Raw genomic sequence first — 22,088 nt, 5'->3', positions numbered from 1 at the left:
AATATTCAAACAGAATACGTAAATATGTATTCACACCCTTTGCTATGACACTCAAACTTAACCTCAGGTGCATCTGATTTTCACTGATCATCCTTAGATGCTTCTACAACTTGAATGGAGTCTAGCTGTGGGTGGTAAATTCAGTTGATTGAACATTTGGAATGGCACACACCTGTTTATACAAGGTCTTTTAGGTGGCAGTGCATATCAGAGCAGTAACCAAGCAATGCAGTCTAAGGAATTGTCTGCAGACCTCTGAGACCGGATTGTGTCAAGGCACAAATCTGGGGAAGGATACAAATGAATTGAATCGACACCCTAGTCTGAGTTCCAGAGCAATCTGGAGTAAGTTCTCGAAGAATCTCTCTATATTTCGCAGCTTTCATCACTAAAGAAACCGCCCAGTGCTATGCTCTGATCCTCCTTGACGCGCCGCCTCTACCAAAACCACAGCCAAATGAAATTTCTTACGAAAGCGGCGACTGCACCGGTGATGCCGAAAATGTCCACCAGGGGTCGCTCTCGCGACACTGGCCCTTTCCTCGACCTTTTTGAGACTGGACGCAACCTAATGGAAAGCAAGGTTGCACTTTCTGGAACTCATATTGCTGACTCTGTCCGTACTCGATGGACCGCTAATTCAGCTATCACGCTAACCCTCATTGCGTCTTTTCTACTTAACTGGCCCGCTCCCTCAGTGGCCGCCAAGTCATTTTGCTTCTTTCAAGACGTATACACGTTCATCGCTGCAACAGCAAAAGATGTGGACTTATGTCTCTTTGTGAAGACCTCAAACTTTACTAACCCATCTTCTTTGGCGTCCCAACCTGGCTTCCCAAAGTGCACCACAGTGACAATTTGCCCATCTTTTCATCACTCGGGCAACGCCATGGACCCAACTCTTCGTTGCACCTGCAGTACCCGCTTGTAATGAACACTTCCTGTTGTGCTGGTTTCCAGCCTCTCTTTTATCTTCTGCATTATTCATGTCAACATTCCCTGCTTTTTTTTTTTTTTTTTTTTTTTTTTACAAATCAGTTTATTTGAAAGGGGACAATGCAATTTCATTTGATCTTTTTGTGGCTCGCCTTGGCCGCCACTCTTTCGATTTTTTTCTTCCTGCGCAAGCCTAACTTTGGTTTCTCCCTTAGAGATAGGGTGAGAAGCTCGGTCATCTGGGAGGATCTCAGAGTAGAGCTGCTGCTCCTCCACATCGAGAGGAGCCTAATGAGGTGGCTGGGGTATCTGATTCGGATGCCTCCCTGGTGAGGTGTTCAGGGCACGTCCCCCCGGGAGGAGACCCCGGGGACGACCCAGGACACGCTGGAGAGACTACGTCTTTCGGCTGGCCTGGGAACACCTCGGATCCCCCCGGAAGAGCTGGATGAAGTGGCTGGGGAGAGGGAAGTCTGGGCAAAAAAAGGGTGGGTACTCTAAAGTGCTGTTTGGTGCATAGGCACAAACAACAGTCAGGACCCGTCCCCCCCACCCGGAGGCAGAGGGAGGCTACCCTCTCGTCCACCGGGGTGAACCCCAACGTACAGGCGCCGAGCCGGGGGGCAATAAGTATACCCAACTCCAGAGTGGAAGAGAGTCCAACCCCTCTCAAGAGGACTGGTACCAGAGCCCAAGGTGTGTGTAGAGGCAAGTCCGACTATATCTAGTCGGAACTTCTCGACCTCACACACCAGCTCGTGCTCCTTTCCTGCCAGAGAAGTGACATTCCACATCCCTAGAGCCAGCTTCTGTCGGATTGGATCGCCGAGATCCCTACAATCGGCCACTGCCCAGCTCGCACTTCACCTGACCCCTATGGCCCCTCCCACAGGTGGTGAGCCCATGGGAAGGGCAACCCACGTTACCCTTTCGGGCTGTGTCACCAGGCGCTCGCCCCCACCTCCAGAGGGGGGCCCCGTCCGGGCAAGGGAAATCTGAGTCCATAGTTTGTCGTCATCATAAGGGCTCTTTGAGCTGTGCTTTGTCTGGTCCCTCACCTCGGACCCGTTTGTCATGGGTGACCCTATCATGGGTATAAATCCCCAGACAACTTAGCTCTTAGGATCACTGGGACACACGAACCCCTCCACCACAATAAGGTGACGGCTTCCAGGAGGAGTTTGAATGTTTACGTTTTATAAATTTACACAAATGTCTGAAAATATGGTTTTACTTTGTCATTATGGGATATTTTATGTCGATTTTATTTTTAAAGAAAGCTATATCCAAATCAGCTTTAGACTGTCTGTAATATAGCAAAATGTGGAAAAGGTTAAAGGATGTGAATACTTTCTGGTGGCACTGTAGTTTATTGTAAGATGACTGTGCCTCTAGATAAAGTAGACAGAAGCGAAAATGTGAGAAGGGATAGTCACACCTGCTCCATTGTCAAGATGAATTTCAACATGCTGCTGCAGAGAGACGCTATCGGTGCAAACAACTGGACACATAGGGCACTCAAGTTTCTCCTCTCCTAGACAGTTTAGAAACCTCATGTAAATCTACTGACTCTATACTTTTATGAACCTTGGCAAATCTGTGGTCCCAACTAAACATTTTAAGATAAGTTAGAAGCTCCCTGGGGGAACTTCAGAATATTTATGAATATGAGCCTTTTTATTTTATTTATTGATTTTTTTTTTTTTTTTTTTTTTTTAATAATCTCAGCCACAGTGCACTGCATCATTTCCAAGAAAATCAGCGAGCAACAAGCCTGGTTTTTACTATTCACTATTAAAGTAATGATAATGGTAATAATAGCCAACGTCATCAAAGCACATATATTCACACATCGAGCACGTGATGAAGCCCTTAGCAAAGTAATGCCGTGTCTTCAAGTACAAATAAAACACATACGGTACACCAGTTTTGATTCACGAGGATTTAGAAAAACAAAAAAAGGAGGACCTTTATAAGATGGACATTAAAATGAACCCTAAAAACAGTACATTTTAGTAGTATGGCCTTTTTAGAACTTGTCTACAGTACATTACAAATGTGTGCGTACAAGCACAAAAATACCTTGAGCAGAGTGGTGTTCCTGCAGGTGTATCTCAACATGCTCCTGCAGGATGCTGCTGCTGCTGAAGTTTTGTGCACACATGGGGCAACAGAAAAGCCCTGTAAAAAATTAACATCAACTGTAACTTATAACCCTAGAAAGGACTTTTGAGTTTAATATTTTAAAAAATGTACCGTTCTTTGGAGAAGCTAGGCGCTTCTGTTTGGGATTGTTCTGCTCAGATAAATATCCAGTATTTGCCAGAACAGGAACGGACGTCCCAAGACCACGCTTTTTTTTGGGACTTACAGATGATGATGAGATAGCTGAAGTCCCCTCAGATGTTAAAACCCCTTTACTTTGTGTCGACATGGCATCAAATCTCAGTTGAAGAGGAAATGAGTCACTTGATGATCCACAGGGGTTTGCTTTGAAATCTGTACCACTGCTGCCTGTAGTCTGGGGATCTTCAATCTCTGTCAAACTAGTGCTAGTTGTAGAAGGACAAAGGGAAATGGAATCAGATGAAATTTGGGCTGTGTGCTGCTCGTCTGGATGTGCAGAATTAATATGGTTGCAAAGTTCATCGTAGGATACTCCAGACAAAGAACACAGCGGGCAGTGCATGTCACTTTCCAGATGGCTGAGGAGCAGATGTGTCTTCATGTCTTCCTCTAACATTATTTCCTCACTGCTTATCTCACATGTCAGCATGAACACAGCCTGTTAATCGAAATATAGTCAGATCAATCAGTTTCTAAAAAAAAAAAAATGAAGTCTCAATGTGACACCTACATTTTCTAAAATGATGAAACCAGGTATTGCTTCATTAACTTGTCACGAGCTGACGAGGAAGATCTTTATTTACAACTGATTGAATAAATGCCTAAAGCAATTTTTTTTTCCAATTCGTAATTGAACCTTCAGAGAATGTGTGGTACTTAAAACACAGGAAATCACCTCTGAATGAATGTTGACTCACATGCTATAGCCAACGTTCTAAAGATTTTAAAATGTGGACTTCGAGAGCCAAAACCATTCGTGAGTAAAACGCTACGTGTTTATATTTACTAAGTCATACAGCGCTTGAAACAAAGGGACAAACTTGAACACACGTATATCGTTGCCTTTCACCTTTACACGACATTGGTTACATAATAATATATTGACTTACCGTAAAAGCAATTCTCTACAGCAGTCACAAATTCCTCGTCTTGGAGACTTCCGGGCAAAATTTTCATTACAAAAAATAAAATAAAATAAATAAAAAAATCAAACAAATGCGACAAAACATGGATACACAATTAAAATATTTCCTTTAAACGTGTGGGTTTGTTTGTTTCCACTATACACCAATACCATATGCCGCCTTAATATCTTCCACATTGGCAGGATAATTTAAATTTAGTGCTTCTTTTTATTTAATTAAACCGGAATCCAGTCGACAGCTGACGGAAATGACGAAAGCTTGTTGACGCGAGGTGTTTTCTGGGAAAGTATCTCTTCTTCGCCATTTTTCTCCACCGACAGAGGAGGGAGACAAGTAAGAATTGAAGTTTTTAAATCTCAACAATTTCAAGTCAGTCAAATCGTGAGTGGGTAAGAATCAGCCCCTGTATTACGTCTTGAATATATTGTTATCGCTGTTGAATGTAAACAAGCAGGTGAGAATAGCTGCACCTGTAAGGGGCTAGCCCTGATGCTAGGTTAGGAATACATTCAGAATAGCCTAACAAAAATATTACTTCTGAAGGACTCCAGAAAACCAAGTAGAACCTCTGAGAGTGATAACTAAAAACCCGTTCATTCGGCGTTTTAAGGTGTGAAATCATAGCTACGAGAGATGTTTGCGGGGGTTAAGAGCAGTGCAACTGTAGCATTTGACAACCCTGTCAAGGGGTAAAGCATGAGTTTAAAATGTCTTTGGAGATGGGCAGTAAATGGTTTGTGTTTTGAATCGGAAACCTAATACAGTATAATGAACATAAAGCATGCAAATGTTATTTTTCTCGCACTCCCCACTAAACCCCCAGTCTATTTGTCAAAACTGGATTGCGACCGTTCCTGTATTTTTGTGGGGTTTTTGCTCACTATTGGTCAGTTGTCGCGCTCGAGTTCCACAATTCTGGTAATTATATAATTTGGAAATTTAAAGACTAAAATTGCACTTTAATCTGTGTCAAGTAACTAATTTGTTTAAATCTGAGGAAGAGTAACTGGTAGCCTGAGAACCCTCTAACACTAGCTCCAGGATTGCTGAAATAAAAGGTTATAATGACACCTTGTCAGATGTGCAGTTTCTGTTTAATGAGTTTAATGAAGAAATCAAAACAGGGAAGAGGCCCACTTGCCTGTGCTCCAAGCAGAGGAACTGTAGTGGTCAAATGGATAGGGAAGCGCGGAGAGCAGTGAAAGAAGCCAGTGCACGCAGTAGCGTACATGTTGTACCCAAAGTATCAGGAATAAGAGATCAACAGAGCCAACACCATTATAAAGTTCTTGGCAGTCTGGCAAAGTACTGTACACAGCATGGCCTTTGGCAGGGGGTTAAAAATATTGTATTGTCGTCGTGCCAGAACATGTCTGTCTCCACCTGGTGGATCGGACTATTTGAATCGGAAGCCTCCGCGCCCTTTTACTTCGTTCTCCAAATCCCATCAACAGTAGCCTGCTCCAAGTGCAACTTATCACTTTTTCGAAACACAAAGAGTTGCAACAGGCTCACTCATGCAAGAGATTTAAAACTGGTGGCCATCATTGCAAGTGTAGCCATTCTCAAATGGGTAGACAATGACACTGATGATAATGAAGGGTCAGATGTTGAGGAAGTGGACACAAGATAAAGTCCAGGAAGAAGTCATTTAGGCTTGAAAGAATTAAGAGGTGTGTCTTTTCTGAATGGGGTTAGTGGCAATCCTAAAAAATTACGTTTTAATGAAATAGTAGTGTTATGGATAAATAAAATGTTTGTGGAAGAAAAACAGATCAAAATGTCAGGAAAATGGTTGTGCAAGAAGAAATTAAATGACATTCAGAACTGTTAGAAAAATATTTCTTTGCACTTATGAAATGTATGTTCTATTCTGTTAATTATAATCATTTTATGAATTCTGCTCTTGTGTGATGATTTTAAAGGTCATCTTGCTCCTGTTGCTCTGAAATTATAGTACAATAATCCCTTGCTATATCTCGGTTCACGTATTGCGGATTCAGCGCATCGTAGCTTTTTTTAATGAACATTTTTTTTTTTTTTTTTATTGGTCAGTGAATTACAGTTACTCACCTGTGCATCCCTGGTACAGTTAGCATCATTGACTATTTCACTATGAAGTGGTAGCAATGACTCACATAAGGACAAATGGGCTCTTTTAATTTGGACAAAAAGAAACCTTACTGAGTGATTTCAACTTGTACATTTTGCTAAGTCACCAAGTTGCTTAGTGATTCAGTGAACATAACCCAAGACTGGTCGAAACACTGCAAGGAATTACTATGCCAATTATTAGTAAAAATGGATTTATGGCTATTTCGGACTGCAGAGCCGCCATCCTATAGAAATTAACTTCCAGAACAATTTGTCTGGGTGGCACGGTGGGCGACTGGTAAGCACATCTGCCACACAGTTCTGAGGACCGGTGTTCAAATCCCACCTGTGTGGAGTTCGCATGTTCTCCCCGTGCTTGCGTGGGTTTCCTTCGGGCACTCCGGTTTCCTCCCACATCCCAAAAACGTGCGTGGGAGGTTGATTGGAGACTATATTGCCCTTATGTGCGAATGTGAGTGCGATTGGCTGGCGACCAGTTCAGGGTGTACCCTGCTTCTCGCCCGAAGATAGCTGGGATAGGCTGAAGGTGAAGCGGTACGGAAAATGGCTGGATGAACAATCTGTTTTTTAATTATTATCGTTGATCTTGAATTCTCTCGCGGCTGCCCGATTCCCATGTTCTTCCGTGTGACTGACAGCTTGCAGTTTAAACTGTGCTTCGTAAGCGTGTCTCTTCGTAGGTGCCATTTTCGGGGGTCCTTAGCCAAACCGATGTTGTTTTGCACAATGCACATACCGGCGCTATATACCTACTGGGGCCGTGCCTTATGCGTCCTCTGTCATGTCCACCCTTCCCCCTTTACGTCCGCATGCTGTACTCAGTTACGTCTGCCTTTCCTCTATATAAGCAGCCTGTCGGCAGGAAATGCTCCCAGTCAGTCAAGCGGAGCGCTCATCGAAGTCACACAACAACATTTAGAGATTTTGGAACTCTGTGCACACATAAGGCGCGCCACATTATAAGGCGCCCCGTCCATTTTGGAGAATATTTAAGACTTTGAAGTGCGCCTTATGGTCGTGAAAATACGGTACAATAATGAGGAAAAAAATTCACTTAAATTATTTAGCAAATGTGCGGCACGGTGGCTGACTGGTTAGAGCGTCAGCCTCACAGTTCTGAGGACCTGGGTTCAATCCCCGGCCCCGCCTGTGTGGAGTTTGCATGTTCTCCCCGTGCCTGCGTGGGTTTTCTCCGGGCACTCCGGTTTCCTCCCACATCCCAAAAAGATGCATTAATTGGAGACTCTAAATTGCCCGTAGGCATGACTGTGAGTGTGAATGATTGTTTGTTCCTATGTGCCCTGCGATTGGCTGGCAACCAGTTCAGGGTGTACCCCGCCTCCTGCCCGATGACAGCTGGGATAGGCTCCAGCACGCCCGCGACCCTAGTGAGGAGAAGCGGCTCAGAAAATGGATGGATGGATATTTAGCAAATGGCTGCAATATAACAAAGGGGGAATAATTTAAGGGAACTGAATACTTTCCATACCCACTGTAGTATAAAAGTCTCAATTTCATTTTAAAAAACACGTTGGTTTTCTCATACGAGTGTCCAGAAAAGGCCCCTCTGACAGCTACTTTGTTTGACCCAGTTTTGATTCCGCTTTGTCCATATTTGGCTAAGACTGGCCCTTTTCCTCTGATTGGTTGCCTCCATGTAGAAGACCCACTTGTGAGAGCACATGTTTATGTTGACAGCGCTGGCTCGGGAGTGGAGAGGTAGGCAGAGATCTTCTCTAATGATGTAGATAAACTCGAGAAAAGCGTCTGGAACTCAGGAATGCGTCGACGATTTTAGCTCATATTTCACATGTTTACTGAAGTACCATAGAGCTAATATAACCCCTAATACTAGAAAAAGTTGGTTTGGTGAAATATGGGACCTTTAAGAAAAAAACCTTTGGCAGATTTTAGAAGCTGCCAACCTGTTTGTATTCAAACTGTCTCATGCAAGTTTTTATTAAATTGTTTCTCTCATTTCTCTCAAAGGTCTTGTTCTGTCTCTTTGTTTTTAGGGTTTCACATTTCTGTGACAAGAACACTGAAATTATGTAAATTCTATAAATAGCTATTCAAGACTGATTCAGCCTTATTATATCAGTTTTGAAAAGTATGTTTTTATGGTCCTTTTTTGTTTTTAGTTTGTTTTGCTTAATCACTGACTATGCTGCGGACACTTCAGACTATGGCGAGTCCGGGGAAAGACAGCTACAGGATGAAGAGCTACAAGAACAAAGCCCTGAATCCTCAAGAGATGCGTCGAAGGAGAGAGGAAGAAGGAATCCAATTACGCAAACAGAAACGAGAGGAGCAGGTAAACATTCACCTAAACATGATGGGGGTTCAAGCAATGGGACCACGATTGTCATGATCACAAGCTGCTGCTGTTGTCAGAATTGAAACAGAACAGTATATTGTTGAAGTTGTCATCTAGTCCACGTTTAAATATGAGAATCATTACAATGGAATACATTCCAATCGGACTGTTGTTAAAATCACTGGGTATTTACTACGTCTTGCAATTAGGTTGCGCAATATGGCCTAAAATTTCATGTTGGATAATTTGAGCCATAGATGATAGACTGTCTATATTGCGGTATATGTTTTGGCATGTAGATTTCCATATAACTGATTCTGAACGGGTACCATATGCCCATTGAAAGGCATTCTAGCAGGAAGTTGTTTTGTTAACTATGAACACAAAAAGTCAAGAATGCTACTTCCCAAAGATTAATTGTACAAAACTGCAATTAGAAAGAAAAAATAGAGAAAACAGCATCAGTAACTCCCAAGTGGTGGAAAACATGAGAATGCAATTAAAATTTGAAATGAAACATCCCTGTAGTGCAAAACACTGCTTTGCCTTTCCCCCTCACTTTTCTTAGGTAAGCCAAAATATAAGCATGCAGAGATTTAAGTCGAATTTGCAGTTTTCAAACTGCTAGCAAGATTTGATTGTAGCCTTACTTCACCCCCAATCCACACCCCTCACTACATCTCTGATATAATAAATAAATAATAATAAATCACTATTTCTTTCTATCTTAAATGCTCCCTGTTACTCTTAACCTTTTCATTTAAAGGTTTATGTCCAGAGTTGAACATGACTTGGAACATTATTATTGGAACTATGTAAGATAAATAAAACGTATATATACATAAAGATGTATAATCTGACGATGCTTTCACAAACAAAGTTTGTTGTTTTCATGGGGGTGCATGCTACTCTTTTTCTTGTGAGAGTTAACAAAACCAAAATTACTCTGACTGCCGAACCTTTCTGGCCTTTGTTGTCAACGATGTCATCCGTTGAGCCTTGGCCTCTGTCTCCTGGCGTTTCTTCAGAGGGAACACTCATTTTCTTTTTCTTTTTTCAGCGCTCTCCCAAGGCTGCAGCTGTAGGCTACAAACATTAGTGCCTGTTGCATTTCGCTGCTAATGTCTTGTGTGGGTCAACCTAACTTGATGCCATATGATGGGTTCAGCATGGAGCAACTCGCACTATTATTGGCTATTCGTATTGTTGGTAAAAACATGGACTAATGCAATCTATTGAAGTCGATTGGCCGCGTCTGAAATGTTTGTCATTGTGAAGTTATTTTGAGATATGTATCTTTATCGTTGTTTTGGGCAATACATCGAGAAGCTCGATTAGATTGATATTTTCAGGAATCTTGTTTGAAGTGCGTCGCGCGTCTGAAATGCACAAAAATTAGCATAAAGTATGATCAATCTGCATTTTAGGACGAAGAGGTATGGCTAGAACTCTGTCGTGGTGCTGGAAATCCGGCGTATGATTTACAACCCCAATTCCAATGAAGCTGGGACATTGTGTTAAACATGAATAAAAACAGAATACAATGATTTGCAAATCATGTTCAACCTATATTTAATTGAATACACTATAAAGACAAGATATTTAATGTTCAAACTGATAGCATTTATTGTTTTTAGCAAATAATGATTTAACTTAGAATTTTATGGATGCAACACGTTCCAAAAAAGCTGGGACAGCTGGAAAAAAAGACTGAGAAAGTTTGGAACATCCAAACAGGCTAATTGGGAACAGGTGGGTGCCATTATTGGGTATAAAAGGAGCTTCCCTGAATTGCTCAGTCATTCACAAGCAAAGATGGGGCGAGGTTAACCTCTTTGTGAACAAGTGCGTGAGAAAATAGTCGAACAGTTTAAGGACAATTTTCCTCAACGTACAATTGCAAGGAATTTAGGGATTTCATCATCTACGGTCCATAATATCATCAAAAGGTTCGGAGAATGTGGAGAAATCACTGCATGTAAGCGGCAAGGCTTACATGCAAAAACCAACATTGAATTCCCGTGACCTTTGATCCCTCAGGCGGCACTGCATCAAAACCGACATCAGGAACATGGGCTCAGGAACACTTCAGAAAACCAATGTTAGGAAATACAGTTCAGCGCTACATCCGTAAGTGCACCTTGAAACACTACTATTCAAAGCAAACGCCATTTATGAACAACACCCAGAAACGCCACCGGCTTCTCTGGGCCCGAGCTCATCTAAGATGGACTGATACAAAGTGGAAAAGTGTTCTGCCGCCGACGAGTCCACATTTCAAATTCTTTTTGGAAATTGTGGACGTCGTGTCCTCCGGGCCAAAGAGGAAAAGAACCATCCGGACTGTTATGGACGCAAAGTTCAGAAGCCGGCATCTGTGATGGTATAGGGCTGTGTTAGTGCCAATGGCATGGGTAATTTACGCATCTGTGAAGGCACCATTAATGCTGAAAGGTACATACAGGTTTTGGAGAAACATATGCTGCCATCCAAGCAACGTCTTTTTCATGGATGCCCCAGCTTATTTCACCAAACCATATTCTGCACGTGTTACAACAGCGTGGCTTTGTAGTAAAAGAGTGCGGGTACTAGACTGGCCTGCCTGCAGTCCAGACCTGTCTCCCATTGAAAATGTGTGGCGCATTATGAAGCGTAAAATATGACAACGGAGACCCCGGACTGTTGAACAGCTGAAGCTGTACATCAAGCAAGAATGGGAAAGAATTCCACCTACAAAGCTTGAACAATTAGTGTCCTCAGTTCCCAAACGTTTATTGAATGTTGTTAAAAGAAAAGGTGATGTAACACAGTGGTAAACATGACCCTGTCCCAGCTTTTTTGGAACATATTGCAGCCATAAAATTCTAAGTTAATGATTATTTGATAAAAACAAAGTTTATCAGTTTGAAAATTAAATATTAATATTGAACATGATTTGCAAATCATTGTATTCTGTTTTTGTTTGTTTAACACAACGTCCCAACTTCATTGGAATTGGGGTTGTATTTATTTATTTTTTGACAAGATAGGACTGTTTGGTTGGAACTGCACCCTAATTTATGAATGGTGAAGCAAAACCAAGACAGGAGCCCAGTCATTTGAGGAAGCAAAAAACATCTCAGTGACTTGAAAGCACACACATGAAACCCATCGTGGTCTCCAAACCAATCAGAAATAGTGAAGGGCGGGGACCCACTTCTGATTGGCTGTGTGGGTGTATGTCTGCGTCTGTGCGGGCATATGTGCGTGTGCGTGCATGCTTTTGAAATGCGGCCGCTTGTGTACACAAAGATATGTTTTCTGATGGTGAGGCGGTAGCTGCACAGTTAATTGAATTAATGGGATTCGTTCCAAAGCCTAACGCCACCGCAACGACGTGGGAAAATTTTGGATTCAAGCCAGATGAACACATCCATCCCGCTAACACCAACGAGCTGGTATATCGAATTTGCATGAAGTCGCAACAAAGACAACACAACTTAAAACCTCAAAGTGACAAAATCCATTTTATACACAGCCATCCCAATTTCTTCAGCTGGGAACAAAAAACACAGTGGGACATTGTCCGTTTCCCGTCAGCTTGCAATTATGGAAGCCTTTGCCCAACAATGCATATACAAACGTGACAGCGTATATGATGGATGTATGCTCATATTATATACAGTATAGCATACCCACTATTGTAAGAGATGTAGCCATTGAACATGTTCACAAAGCCGCATTTAGAAAGGCTTCATACTTTTGAAAAGTAGTGCAAATCTTGAATCAAAACCGGTTGCTTTGAGCAACTTGTTTTATTTATTTTGCTACTTGCCACTTTTTCTTAACTAACTGGAACCTTGATTGCCAGTATATTGCCTGTTAAGCCATTAATGACTGTTTATACCTCTGTGCCAAATTTGGAATCTTTGTTTGAATGCAATTTTTGTGAACAGAGCCTGAGACATATTTTTATATTTTTTATCTGAGACATTTTATTTATTGTTCTACACTACGTCAATGTTCATTATTCTTAGAATTAAATTGTTAGAAAAGTGAATTGTTCTTAAAAAGAATGTACTCGACGAAATATCTATAGGATAATCGATAATAAAAAGATTAGTGTGTGTGTGTGTGTGTGTGTGTATATGTATATATATGTGTATATATATATATATATATATATATATATATGTATATATATATATATATATACACACACACACACACACACAGTGGGTAAAGAAAGTATTCAGACCCCCTTAAATTTTTCACTTTTTATATTGCAGCCATTTTCTAAAATCATTTTTTTCCTCAATGTGCACACAGCACCCCATATTGACAGAAAAAAAAACAGAATTGTTTGAAATTTTTGCAGATTTATCAAAAAAGAAAAACTGAAATATCACACAGCCATAAGTATTCAGACCCTTTGCTGTGACACTCATATTTCACTCGGGTGCTGTCCATTTCTTTGGATCATCCTTGAGATGGTTCTACACCTTCATTGGAGTCCATCTGTGTTTGATTTTACTGATTGGACTTGATTAGGAAAGCCACACACCTGTCTATATAAGACCTTACAGCTCACAGTCCATGTCAGAGCAAATGAGAATCATGAGGTCAAAGGAACCTGAAGTGCTCAGAGGCAGAATTGTGGCAAGGCACAGATCTGGCCAAGGTTACAAAAACATTTCTGCTGCACTTAAGGTTCCTCAGAGCACAGTGGCCTCCATAATCCTTAAATGGAGGATATTTGGGACGACCAGAACCCTTCCTCGAGCTGGCCATCCGGCGAAACTGAACAATCGGGGGGGAAGGTGAGAGAGGTAAAAAAAGAACCCAAAGACCACTGTGGCTGAGCTCCAGAGATGGAGATGGGAGAAAGTTCTAGAAAGTCAACCATCACCGCAGCCCTCCACCAGTCAGGGCTTTATGGCAAAGTGGCCCGACGAAAGCCTCTCCTCAGTGCAAGACATGAAAGCGCGGATGGAATTTTCTAAAAAAAAAAAAAAAAAAACACCTGAAGGACTCCATGATGGTGAGAAATAAGATTCTCTGGTCTGATGAGACCAAGATAGAACTTTTTGGCCTTAATTCTAAGCGGAATGTGTGGAGAAAACCAGGCACTGCTCAATACAGTCCGAACAGTGAAGCATGGTGGTGGCAGCAGAATGCTGTGGGGGTCTTTTTCAGTTGCAGGGACAGGATGACTGGTTGCAATCCAAGGAAGGATGAATGGGGCCAAGTACAGGGATATCCTGGATGAAAACCTTCTCCAGAGTGCTCAGGACCTCAGACTGGGCCGAAGGTTCACCTTCTAACAAGACAATGACCCTAAGCACACAGCTAAAATAACAAAGGAGTGGCTTCAGAACAACTCTGTGACTGTTCTTGAAGGGCCCAGCTAGAGCCCTGACTTAAACCCAATTGAGCATCTCTGGAGAGACCTGAAAATGGCTGTCCACCAATGTTCACCATCCAACCTGACAGACCTGGGGCCTCATGTACAAAAGGTGCGTACGCACAAAAACGTGGCGTCCATTCTTTTTCATGGTAAAGTTCAGATGTATCAAGAGTGACATGACCGTGGAAATGTGCAGTCCCTCACGCCAACTCCATGGCTGGCGTACGCACGTTTTTGCAGATTTTGGTGCTTTGGTGACACTTAGAGTTGATGCTGGGAAACTGTTCTCATAAATCCACACACCAGAGACGCATGAATAATTAGCACTGATTAACAATTCATGCCCGGCAACATTTGATTTCAACAATGCAATTGAGGCAAGGACTCAGAATTCATTTGTTAACCAGTGTATTTAATGAACCACTGATATTTGTGAGGACACCTATTAATTGATCAAGGCGATAATTTATGCCGCCTGTTGCCCTCACAATCGCTTCGTGACTCCAGCACATGCACTGAAAAAGAGTCCTTTGAATTTACTTTATTTGAACATGTGCATCGGTTGCACATGATTAAAAAGTGTTTAAATTGACATTTACCCCTCTTCTCTGAATTTTTTTTTTTTTTTTCAGTGTACGTGTCCACTCCTGTGTATTAAAATAATAAATGGAGTAATCAATATCCTCTTTGAAATGCTGATGTGCTTTCTATTTGAATTCAAAATATTTATTACAAATGCCACACTTACAACATTTACGCATGAACCTTTATTTCACAGGGCTGAGTGTAGGTTACTGTAGGAACACATTTTTTATTTGTTCTAAAAATACATGGTATTAACCTTGTGGGGTGATCATAGTGAGCCATGTGTCCTCCCATCACCCCAGAGAGAGCAGCGTCACCCATGACCGCAGCGATTCTCTCCTCGAACAGGGTGAGGCCCTCCGCGTCGGTTCTCCCGCCTTTTTTTGGCCACAATTTGGCGGTGGGAAGCTGTCCTCCGCTTCACATCCACCTTAATGTCTGACCACTTCTTTTTTTAGTTCAGCGTGTGCGTGCTATTCTGTCTCCACAGCATTGACAGCGGCACCCACGCTGTCCCATTCACTCCTCTTTCGTGTGTTGTTAACGCCGTAGAACAGCGTGCCAAAGAGGATTTTCTTGCGTGCCTCCACATCATTGAGCAACTTCACATTCAGAAAAATTATTTTTCTTCATTACCTTACTCCTTTTCCTTTTTTTCTGATCATGCAGATCATCGGCATCTCAGGTGCAGGGTTCATTTACATATGATTTGCATATTCAAATGTGGGCGTGGACAGGGGGAGTCGGCTGGAGTTGGCAGCGGATCCCCAAATCCAGGTGTGAAAAACTTGTCAAAAGTGTGCTTCTACTAAATACTGAGCAAAATACTGATTACTTATGGCTGTGTGATATTTAAGTTTTTAAATCTGCAAAAATTTCAACAATTCCATTTTTTTCTGTCAATATGGGGTACCGTGTTTACATTAATGAGGAGGAAAAAAATGAACAAATGATTTTAGCAAATGGCTGCAATATAACAAAGAGTGAATAATTTAAGGTCTGAATACTTTCCGTACCCACAGTAGTCAACGTCAAATGCTTATGATACACTCAACAATATCATACTTTCCAGTGAGCTGTTTACAAAGAACACAATTTCTGCCTGAGCAATGGATCTTTCTTTGCTTTGAAAAAAAACCATCTCTAAGGCCTTTCTGTATAGAACTATTTTTTTAGTACAATTCATGGCTGTTACTGTGTACTAATCGTATTAAAATCAAGGAATTGCAGTTTCACAAATTAATATTAAAGCTTCAAAGAATAAGTCATTCCAAAATTATTTAAACTATTTCGATTTGACTGACATTGCAACAATGCACAATATAAAATAAAGTAATTAAAAAAGGCAGCAGTCCGTTTTCACATGAAGACATATTTTGAAGGCGTGGCATAAAAACTAAAACAAATGATTAAAAATAGCATAAAGAATTATGCTTCAACGAGCTGGTCTTATTATATCTCCACAGCACAGCATGTTGCAAGACTACAACGTCATCTTCCCTCATCTTCAGTGTCTGTGACTTAATATGATGTAGAGCCGCAGAGCTGGCTGCCCGCACAATACAATCCTGTTTACTCTAAAGAAAAGCAAATTTATTTGTATAGCACATTTAATTTCTGCCGTCTTGTGCCAGCGACGAAGCCGCCATGGAGGCGATGATTAATAACTTAGTAATGCAATGATTAGTGACACTACCTAGCGAGCTAGCCTGGGTAATCACGGTGGAGAGCCTTGAGACAGTGAGACAGACAGACAGAGTGTGTCTGTGCAGTGTGAGCGAGTGTTTTTGGGGAGGGGGGGGGGGGGGGGGGTTCTAGTTTTATCTTTTTGGGCAACTGTTAACATAGTACGGGAAACACTGTATTAGGGCTGCATAATATATTGCTTGAGCATCGTTATCGTAATGTACGCATGCGCAATAGTCAGATTGCAGGGTCCAGCACAATGTTGGTGTATTGATATGCAGTGAATCAACTGTTATATTAATGAGTGACAAGCAGAGGTACCTGGTCGGACATGCTGATATGATTAGCACCTATGTTATGGTAAATTATCACCCATCAAACAACAAACACAGAGCAGCCCAGAGTGTTCTATGCTTTTTTTTTGTATGATAACTATTAATGAGGACACGGGATACAATTACACGTCGGCATTTACTGTATCTTTCTTCAGGAGGTGACGTACGAATGCAGCAGATTACACTTGAAGTGCGGGAGGAGAGCCACAACATTATTAAAGGGACAAACTTCAGCTGTACACAATGTGTTTTGCTTAAACGAATGCACTCAAAGAAATACTATAAAATAACAAATTGAAAACAAATGGACAATGTTAGGAGAATGTGCTAATGGCTCAACAGTGTAACTGGGCATGAAAAGAAATGATTTTAACTACATGTCTGACTGGACTATTGCTCAATACTAAAGTGCATTTAAATACAGATAGACCTCATACAAATGAGTTCTGTGCTCTCCTGAGCATAGTTTTTCTGGAGAGAAAAGAGTGCTGGTTTTCACATGCTACATGTATGTTATCCTGTTGTTGTTTTTTAACATTGCAATATATATCGTAGGGTTAAAGAAAAGCGCAATGTCATTCCCCCCCCCCCCGGTATTGTCCAGCCCTATTACACAATAATAAGTGACATTTCAGGCAGCATGAAACACCTGCATTATCAAGAGAGAAAGGCTGTATGATTGACAAAAGCGAATCAGATTATACAGTGCCACCAGAAAGTATTAAAACCCCTTCACGTTTTCCACATTTTGCTGTTAGACTTATTCTAAAACTGATTTGAGTTTAGTTTTCTTTAAAAAAAATCTACATAAAATATCCCCGAATGACAAAGTAAAAACAGATTTTCAGACATTTGTGTAAATTTATTAAAAAGATGTAAACATTCAAACACAATGGGTACATAAGTATTCACACCCTTTGCTACGACACTCAAACGTAAGCTCAGGTGCATGTGATTTCCACTGATCATCCTTGAGCTGCTTCTACAACTTGAATGGAGTCCACCTGTGGTAATTTCAGTTGATTGAACATCATTCGGAATGGCACACACCTGTCAATATAAGGTCTCATGTTGGCAGTGCATATCGGAGCAGAAACCAAGCAATGAAGTCCAAGGAAATTGTCTGTAGACCTCAGAGACCGGATTGTGTCAAGGCACAAATCTGGGGAAGGATACAGAAGTATTTCAGCAGCATTGAAGGTCCTGAAAAGCACTGTGGTCTCGATTATTCGGAAATGGAAGGAGTTTGTAACCACCAGTACCCTTCCTAGATCTGGCCGTCTGACCAAGCTGAGTAACCGGGGAAGAAGGGCCTTGGTCAAAGAGGTGAACAAGAACCCTATGGTCACAAAGGCAGCGCTCCAGTGTTCCTTTGCTTGAGATAGAACCATCCAGAAAGTCAACCATTGCTAACCCACTCCACCAATCAGGCATTTATGGTAGAGTGGCCAGACAGAAGCCATTTCTCACTAAAAGTCACATGGCAGCCCGTTTGGAGTTTGCCAAAAGGCACCTTAAGGATTCTCAGACCTGCAGAAAACCTGATGAAACCAAAATAGAACTTTTTGGCCTGAATCGCAAGCATCTTATCTGGAGAAGAGGAGGCACTGCTCATCACCTGGCTAACACCATCCCTACTGTGAAGCATGGTGGTGGCAGCATCATGCTATCGGGCCGCATAGACGGTAAGTTGACAGCAACCAAATATCGAGAAATTCTTTGAGAACTTGCTCCAGAGTGCTCTGGAACTCAGAGTAGGGTGTCGACTCCTTCCAACATGACAATGACCCAAAGCACATAGCCAAGATAACAAAGGAGCGGCTTCAGGAGCAGCCTGTGAATGTCCTTGAGTAGCCCTGCCAGAGCCCAATTGAACATCTCTGGAAAGACCTAAAAATGGCTGTCCACCGACGCTGCCCATCCAACCTGACAGACTTTGAGAGAATCTGCAGAGAAGAATGGGAGAACATGTCCCAAAACAGGTGTGCCAAGCTTGTACAGACACACCCAAGAAGACTTGAGGCTGTGAGTGCTGCCAAAGTTGCTTTAACAAAATATTAACCCTCTGGTGCATAGCGGTCCTTTGGTCCTGTAGTCCACTGGATTGGACATGTCTGTAACTTCATATTTTTTTGGGAAAAAAAGTTGAACTTTTTTTTAATGTACTGAGAAGAATTAAAAACACTTCAGAAAAAAAACATTGACCAAGGCTTTCATAATTCATCCAAGCCAAGGGTGTGAATACTAGGCTTTACACGACCAGGATTTTTGGGACCGATCACCAATCAGCAAGTTTAAAAACAACGATCACCGATCCGATTACAAGATGCAGCAATGTGTCTATTTACATGACTTGTTCATTTATTGTATAAAATTGTGTACTGTATCCTGTATCTATCCATCCATTTTCTGTACAGCTTATCCTCAAAAGGGTTAAAACACCAATGACCTCTAGGGGGTATTCAAGGATTGGCCACTGACATAGGTTTAGGTCAAATCAACATTACGATATAGAAATAATGGGCACTGACTTACTGTAATTAAATTACTTTATTGCAATAAATTACTTTAATAAATACTGTTAATGACATGCTTACTCTAACTTTCTCACTCTCCCAGCTATATGGACGAGTGTTGTCCAGAATTTGAGTCCGTTTGACACTTTTCTTTCTCCCCCCACGCTGCATTGCTTGAATGCGGCATGCTCCTCGTGTACATTCTTCAGGTGCTCGATCAAATTTGTTGTGTTGAAGCAATTAGATGACGTTCCCCACGACGTACTTCAGTTGTGCATAGACTGCAAATAACTTACGTGTTGTTTGTCTAAGACACCGCAAAATAGTCCCACACCGAAGATTGAAAAAACTTTATTGGCCGTCAGATAGTTACAGTACTGCGCAACAAGACACGTGACAAGGCTAAAAATAAACTAAGTTTTGGATTCATACGCGACGAAGACGCGGAGTTAAATGTCTTGTGCAAAACCGATCGATGACGTCATTGATCGGCTCGGCGACTTATGACATGAAAGCCAATCAGCCGATCAGCATAAAATGCTAATTATTGGCCGTTACCGATAATACCGATCAGATCGGCGAAAAGTCTAGTCAATACTTATGTACCTAATATGTTTAAATGTTTACATTTTCAATAAATTTCCACAACTGTCTGAAAATGTTGGCATATTTTATGTAGATTGTTTTAAAACTATACTCAAATCAGCTTTAGAATAAGTCTAACATCAAAATGTGGAAAAAGTGAAGGGATGTGAATACTTTCTGGTGGCACTCGTAAAATGTCGAATACATGTCGTGCAGAAGGTTAATCATGTGGCATCTACTCTGCTCACAGCTATTTAAGAGGAGAAATGTATGTACACCGTCAGTTGATGAATCAATGTCAGAATGTCCAATCCAGGATCCAGACATCAGCTCAACAGTACCTGTTGCCAGTGTAAGTCATGCATGCATCAGCAAATCTTTGTTCTATTACGACAGTGAGTAATTATTAATATGTATATAATATTAATTATTCTCTGTATTCATGGAGCATTTTCTTTTTCTACTTTTTTTTTTTATCTTGTAGTCAATACATTTATCTATTTGTAAGCAATATCGTGTGTAAATAATGTGAGAATATTGATGCGCTATCTAATATAGCTAAATATCTGTTGTTGACGACTGTGCAGGATGGATTCATAACACCTGATATGATTAAGATGATCTTCTCTGACGATCCAGACCATCAGCTGATCGCTACACAAAAATTCAGAAAACTGCTCTCCAAAGGTTTGTTTTTCCAGCCTTGAATTTGTATTATTTATTAATTACAATGAAAAGAGAATAAAGTGGATATTTGTTGAAGGAGTTCGGTGATGCCATGGAAACGACTTCCGGACGGCTTTGAGAAAATTCTGGTCCACCATCCAGCGTCTCAGGAGGGGGAAGCATTGCGCCATTAACACTGTGTATCATGGGGATGGGGCGCTGATGAACTCAGCTCAGGACGTTGTGAGTCGTGAACTGACCCCCTCAATTCTGCCAACAGCGAGGTGATTAAAAAGCTCCTCGGTGAGAGGGACCCGGGGGTGGATGAGATTTGCCCAGAGTTCCTAAAGGCTCTGGATCTTGTGGGGCTGTCCTGGCTGACACACCTCTGCAACATCGTGTGGACATCGGGAACAGTGGATTGTGAGACCGGGGTGGTAGACCCCCTTTTTCAGAAGGGGGACCAGAGGGTGTGCTCCAACTACAGGGGGATCACACTCCTCAGCTTCCCTGGTAAGGTCTATTAGGGGGTGCTGGTGAGGATAGTCCGTCAATAAATCGAATCTCAGATTCAGGCGGAGCAGTGTGGTTTTTGTCCTTACTGTGGAACAGTGGACCAGCTCTACACCCTCAGCACCCTGAGGCTGCATGGGAGTTCGGCGAACCAGTCATGTGTTTTGTGGAAATGTGTTCGGCCATGTCCCTTGGGGAGTCTTGTGAAGGGTGCTCAGTGTGTATGGGGTAACCGGACCGCCTGATAAGGGCCGTTCGGTCCCTGTGCGACCGGTCTCATTATGGTCCGCATTGCTGGCAGTAAGTCAAATACGTTTCCAGTGAGTGTTGAACTCCGACAAAGCTGCCCTTTGTCACCTAATTCTGTTCATTACCTTAATTGACAGAATTTCTAGGTGCAGCCAAGGCGTAGAGGAGGTCCAGTTTGGTGATGTCAGTATTACGTCTCTGCCTTTTGCAGATGATGTGGTTCTGATTGCTTCATCAAGCCGTGATCTTAAACTATGCTGGAGCGTTTCGCAGCAGAGTGTGAAGAAGCTGGGATGAAAATCAGCACCTCCAAATCTTAGACAATGGTCCTCAGTTGGAAAAGAGTGGAGTGCTCTCTCCGGGTCAAGGAAGAGATCCTGGCCCAAGTGAAGTTCATGTATCTCGGTCTTGTTCACCAGCGAGGGAGCGGGAGATTGACAGGCGGATCGGTGCAGCGTCTGTGGTGATGCTGACTCTGTATCTGTCTGTCGTGGATAACAAGGAGCTGAGCCGAAAGGCAAAGCTCTCAATTTACTGATCGATCTATGTTCCTACCCTCACTTATGGTCACGAGCTGTGGGTCATGACCGAAAAAACAAGATCACGGGTACAAGTCGCCGAAATGAGTTTCCTTCGTAGGGTGTCTCCTTAGAGAGAGTGAGAAGCTCGGTCATCTGGGAATGCCTGAGAGTCGATCTGCTCCTCCTCCGCATTGAGAAGAGCTCCTGGTAGGGAGACGCAGGACACGCTGGAGAGACTACGTCTCTCGGCTTGCCTGGGAACGCCTCGGGATTCCCCCGGAAGAGCTGAACGAAGTGGCTGGGCTTCCCTCCTTAAGCTGCTACCCCTGCAACCCTACCTCAGACAGATGGATGGACAAAATAACATTTTGGAATCCCAGCCTATGTACCATTTTGGTGGTATTTT

General features: G+C 42.1%; 2 protein-coding genes across 14 annotated transcripts in view; one reads left to right on the top strand and one right to left on the bottom strand.

The window, feature by feature from the left end:
- Window positions 1-4,387, bottom strand: part of zufsp (zinc finger containing ubiquitin peptidase 1) — a 34,177-nt gene extending 29,790 nt beyond the window's left edge. The window contains exons 1-4 of one of the 7 annotated variants that reach the window (XM_061775402.1): window positions 4,173-4,387; window positions 3,193-3,721; window positions 3,019-3,117; window positions 2,375-2,470 (exon numbers count right to left, since the gene is read on the bottom strand). In XM_061775402.1, the coding sequence (XP_061631386.1) occupies window positions 2,375-2,470; window positions 3,019-3,117; window positions 3,193-3,712 (715 nt within the window). In that variant the 5' untranslated portion in view covers window positions 3,713-3,721; window positions 4,173-4,387. The other 6 variants (XM_061775400.1, XM_061775398.1, XM_061775403.1 and 3 more) reach the window with 6 other exon arrangements.
- Window positions 4,388-4,459: 72 nt separating this feature from the next.
- kpna5 (karyopherin alpha 5 (importin alpha 6)) overlaps window positions 4,460-22,088 on the top strand; it is a 47,689-nt gene continuing 30,060 nt past the window's right edge. The window contains exons 1-4 of one of the 7 annotated variants that reach the window (XM_061775408.1): window positions 4,460-4,541; window positions 8,506-8,637; window positions 19,984-20,085; window positions 20,321-20,420. In XM_061775408.1, coding sequence (XP_061631392.1) covers window positions 8,509-8,637; window positions 19,984-20,085; window positions 20,321-20,420 — 331 coding nt within the window. In that variant the 5' untranslated portion in view covers window positions 4,460-4,541; window positions 8,506-8,508. Of the gene's footprint in view, window positions 4,598-8,464; window positions 8,638-15,280; window positions 15,389-19,983; window positions 20,086-20,320; window positions 20,421-22,088 lie in introns of those variants that run through there. The other 6 variants (XM_061775411.1, XM_061775407.1, XM_061775406.1 and 3 more) reach the window with 6 other exon arrangements.

Source organism: Phyllopteryx taeniolatus, chromosome 6, assembly GCF_024500385.1.
Source record: "Phyllopteryx taeniolatus isolate TA_2022b chromosome 6, UOR_Ptae_1.2, whole genome shotgun sequence".
NCBI lineage: Eukaryota > Metazoa > Chordata > Actinopteri > Syngnathiformes > Syngnathidae > Phyllopteryx > Phyllopteryx taeniolatus.
Note: the sequence above shows the minus strand (reverse complement) of the source record. Positions and strands in the feature narration are given on the sequence as shown.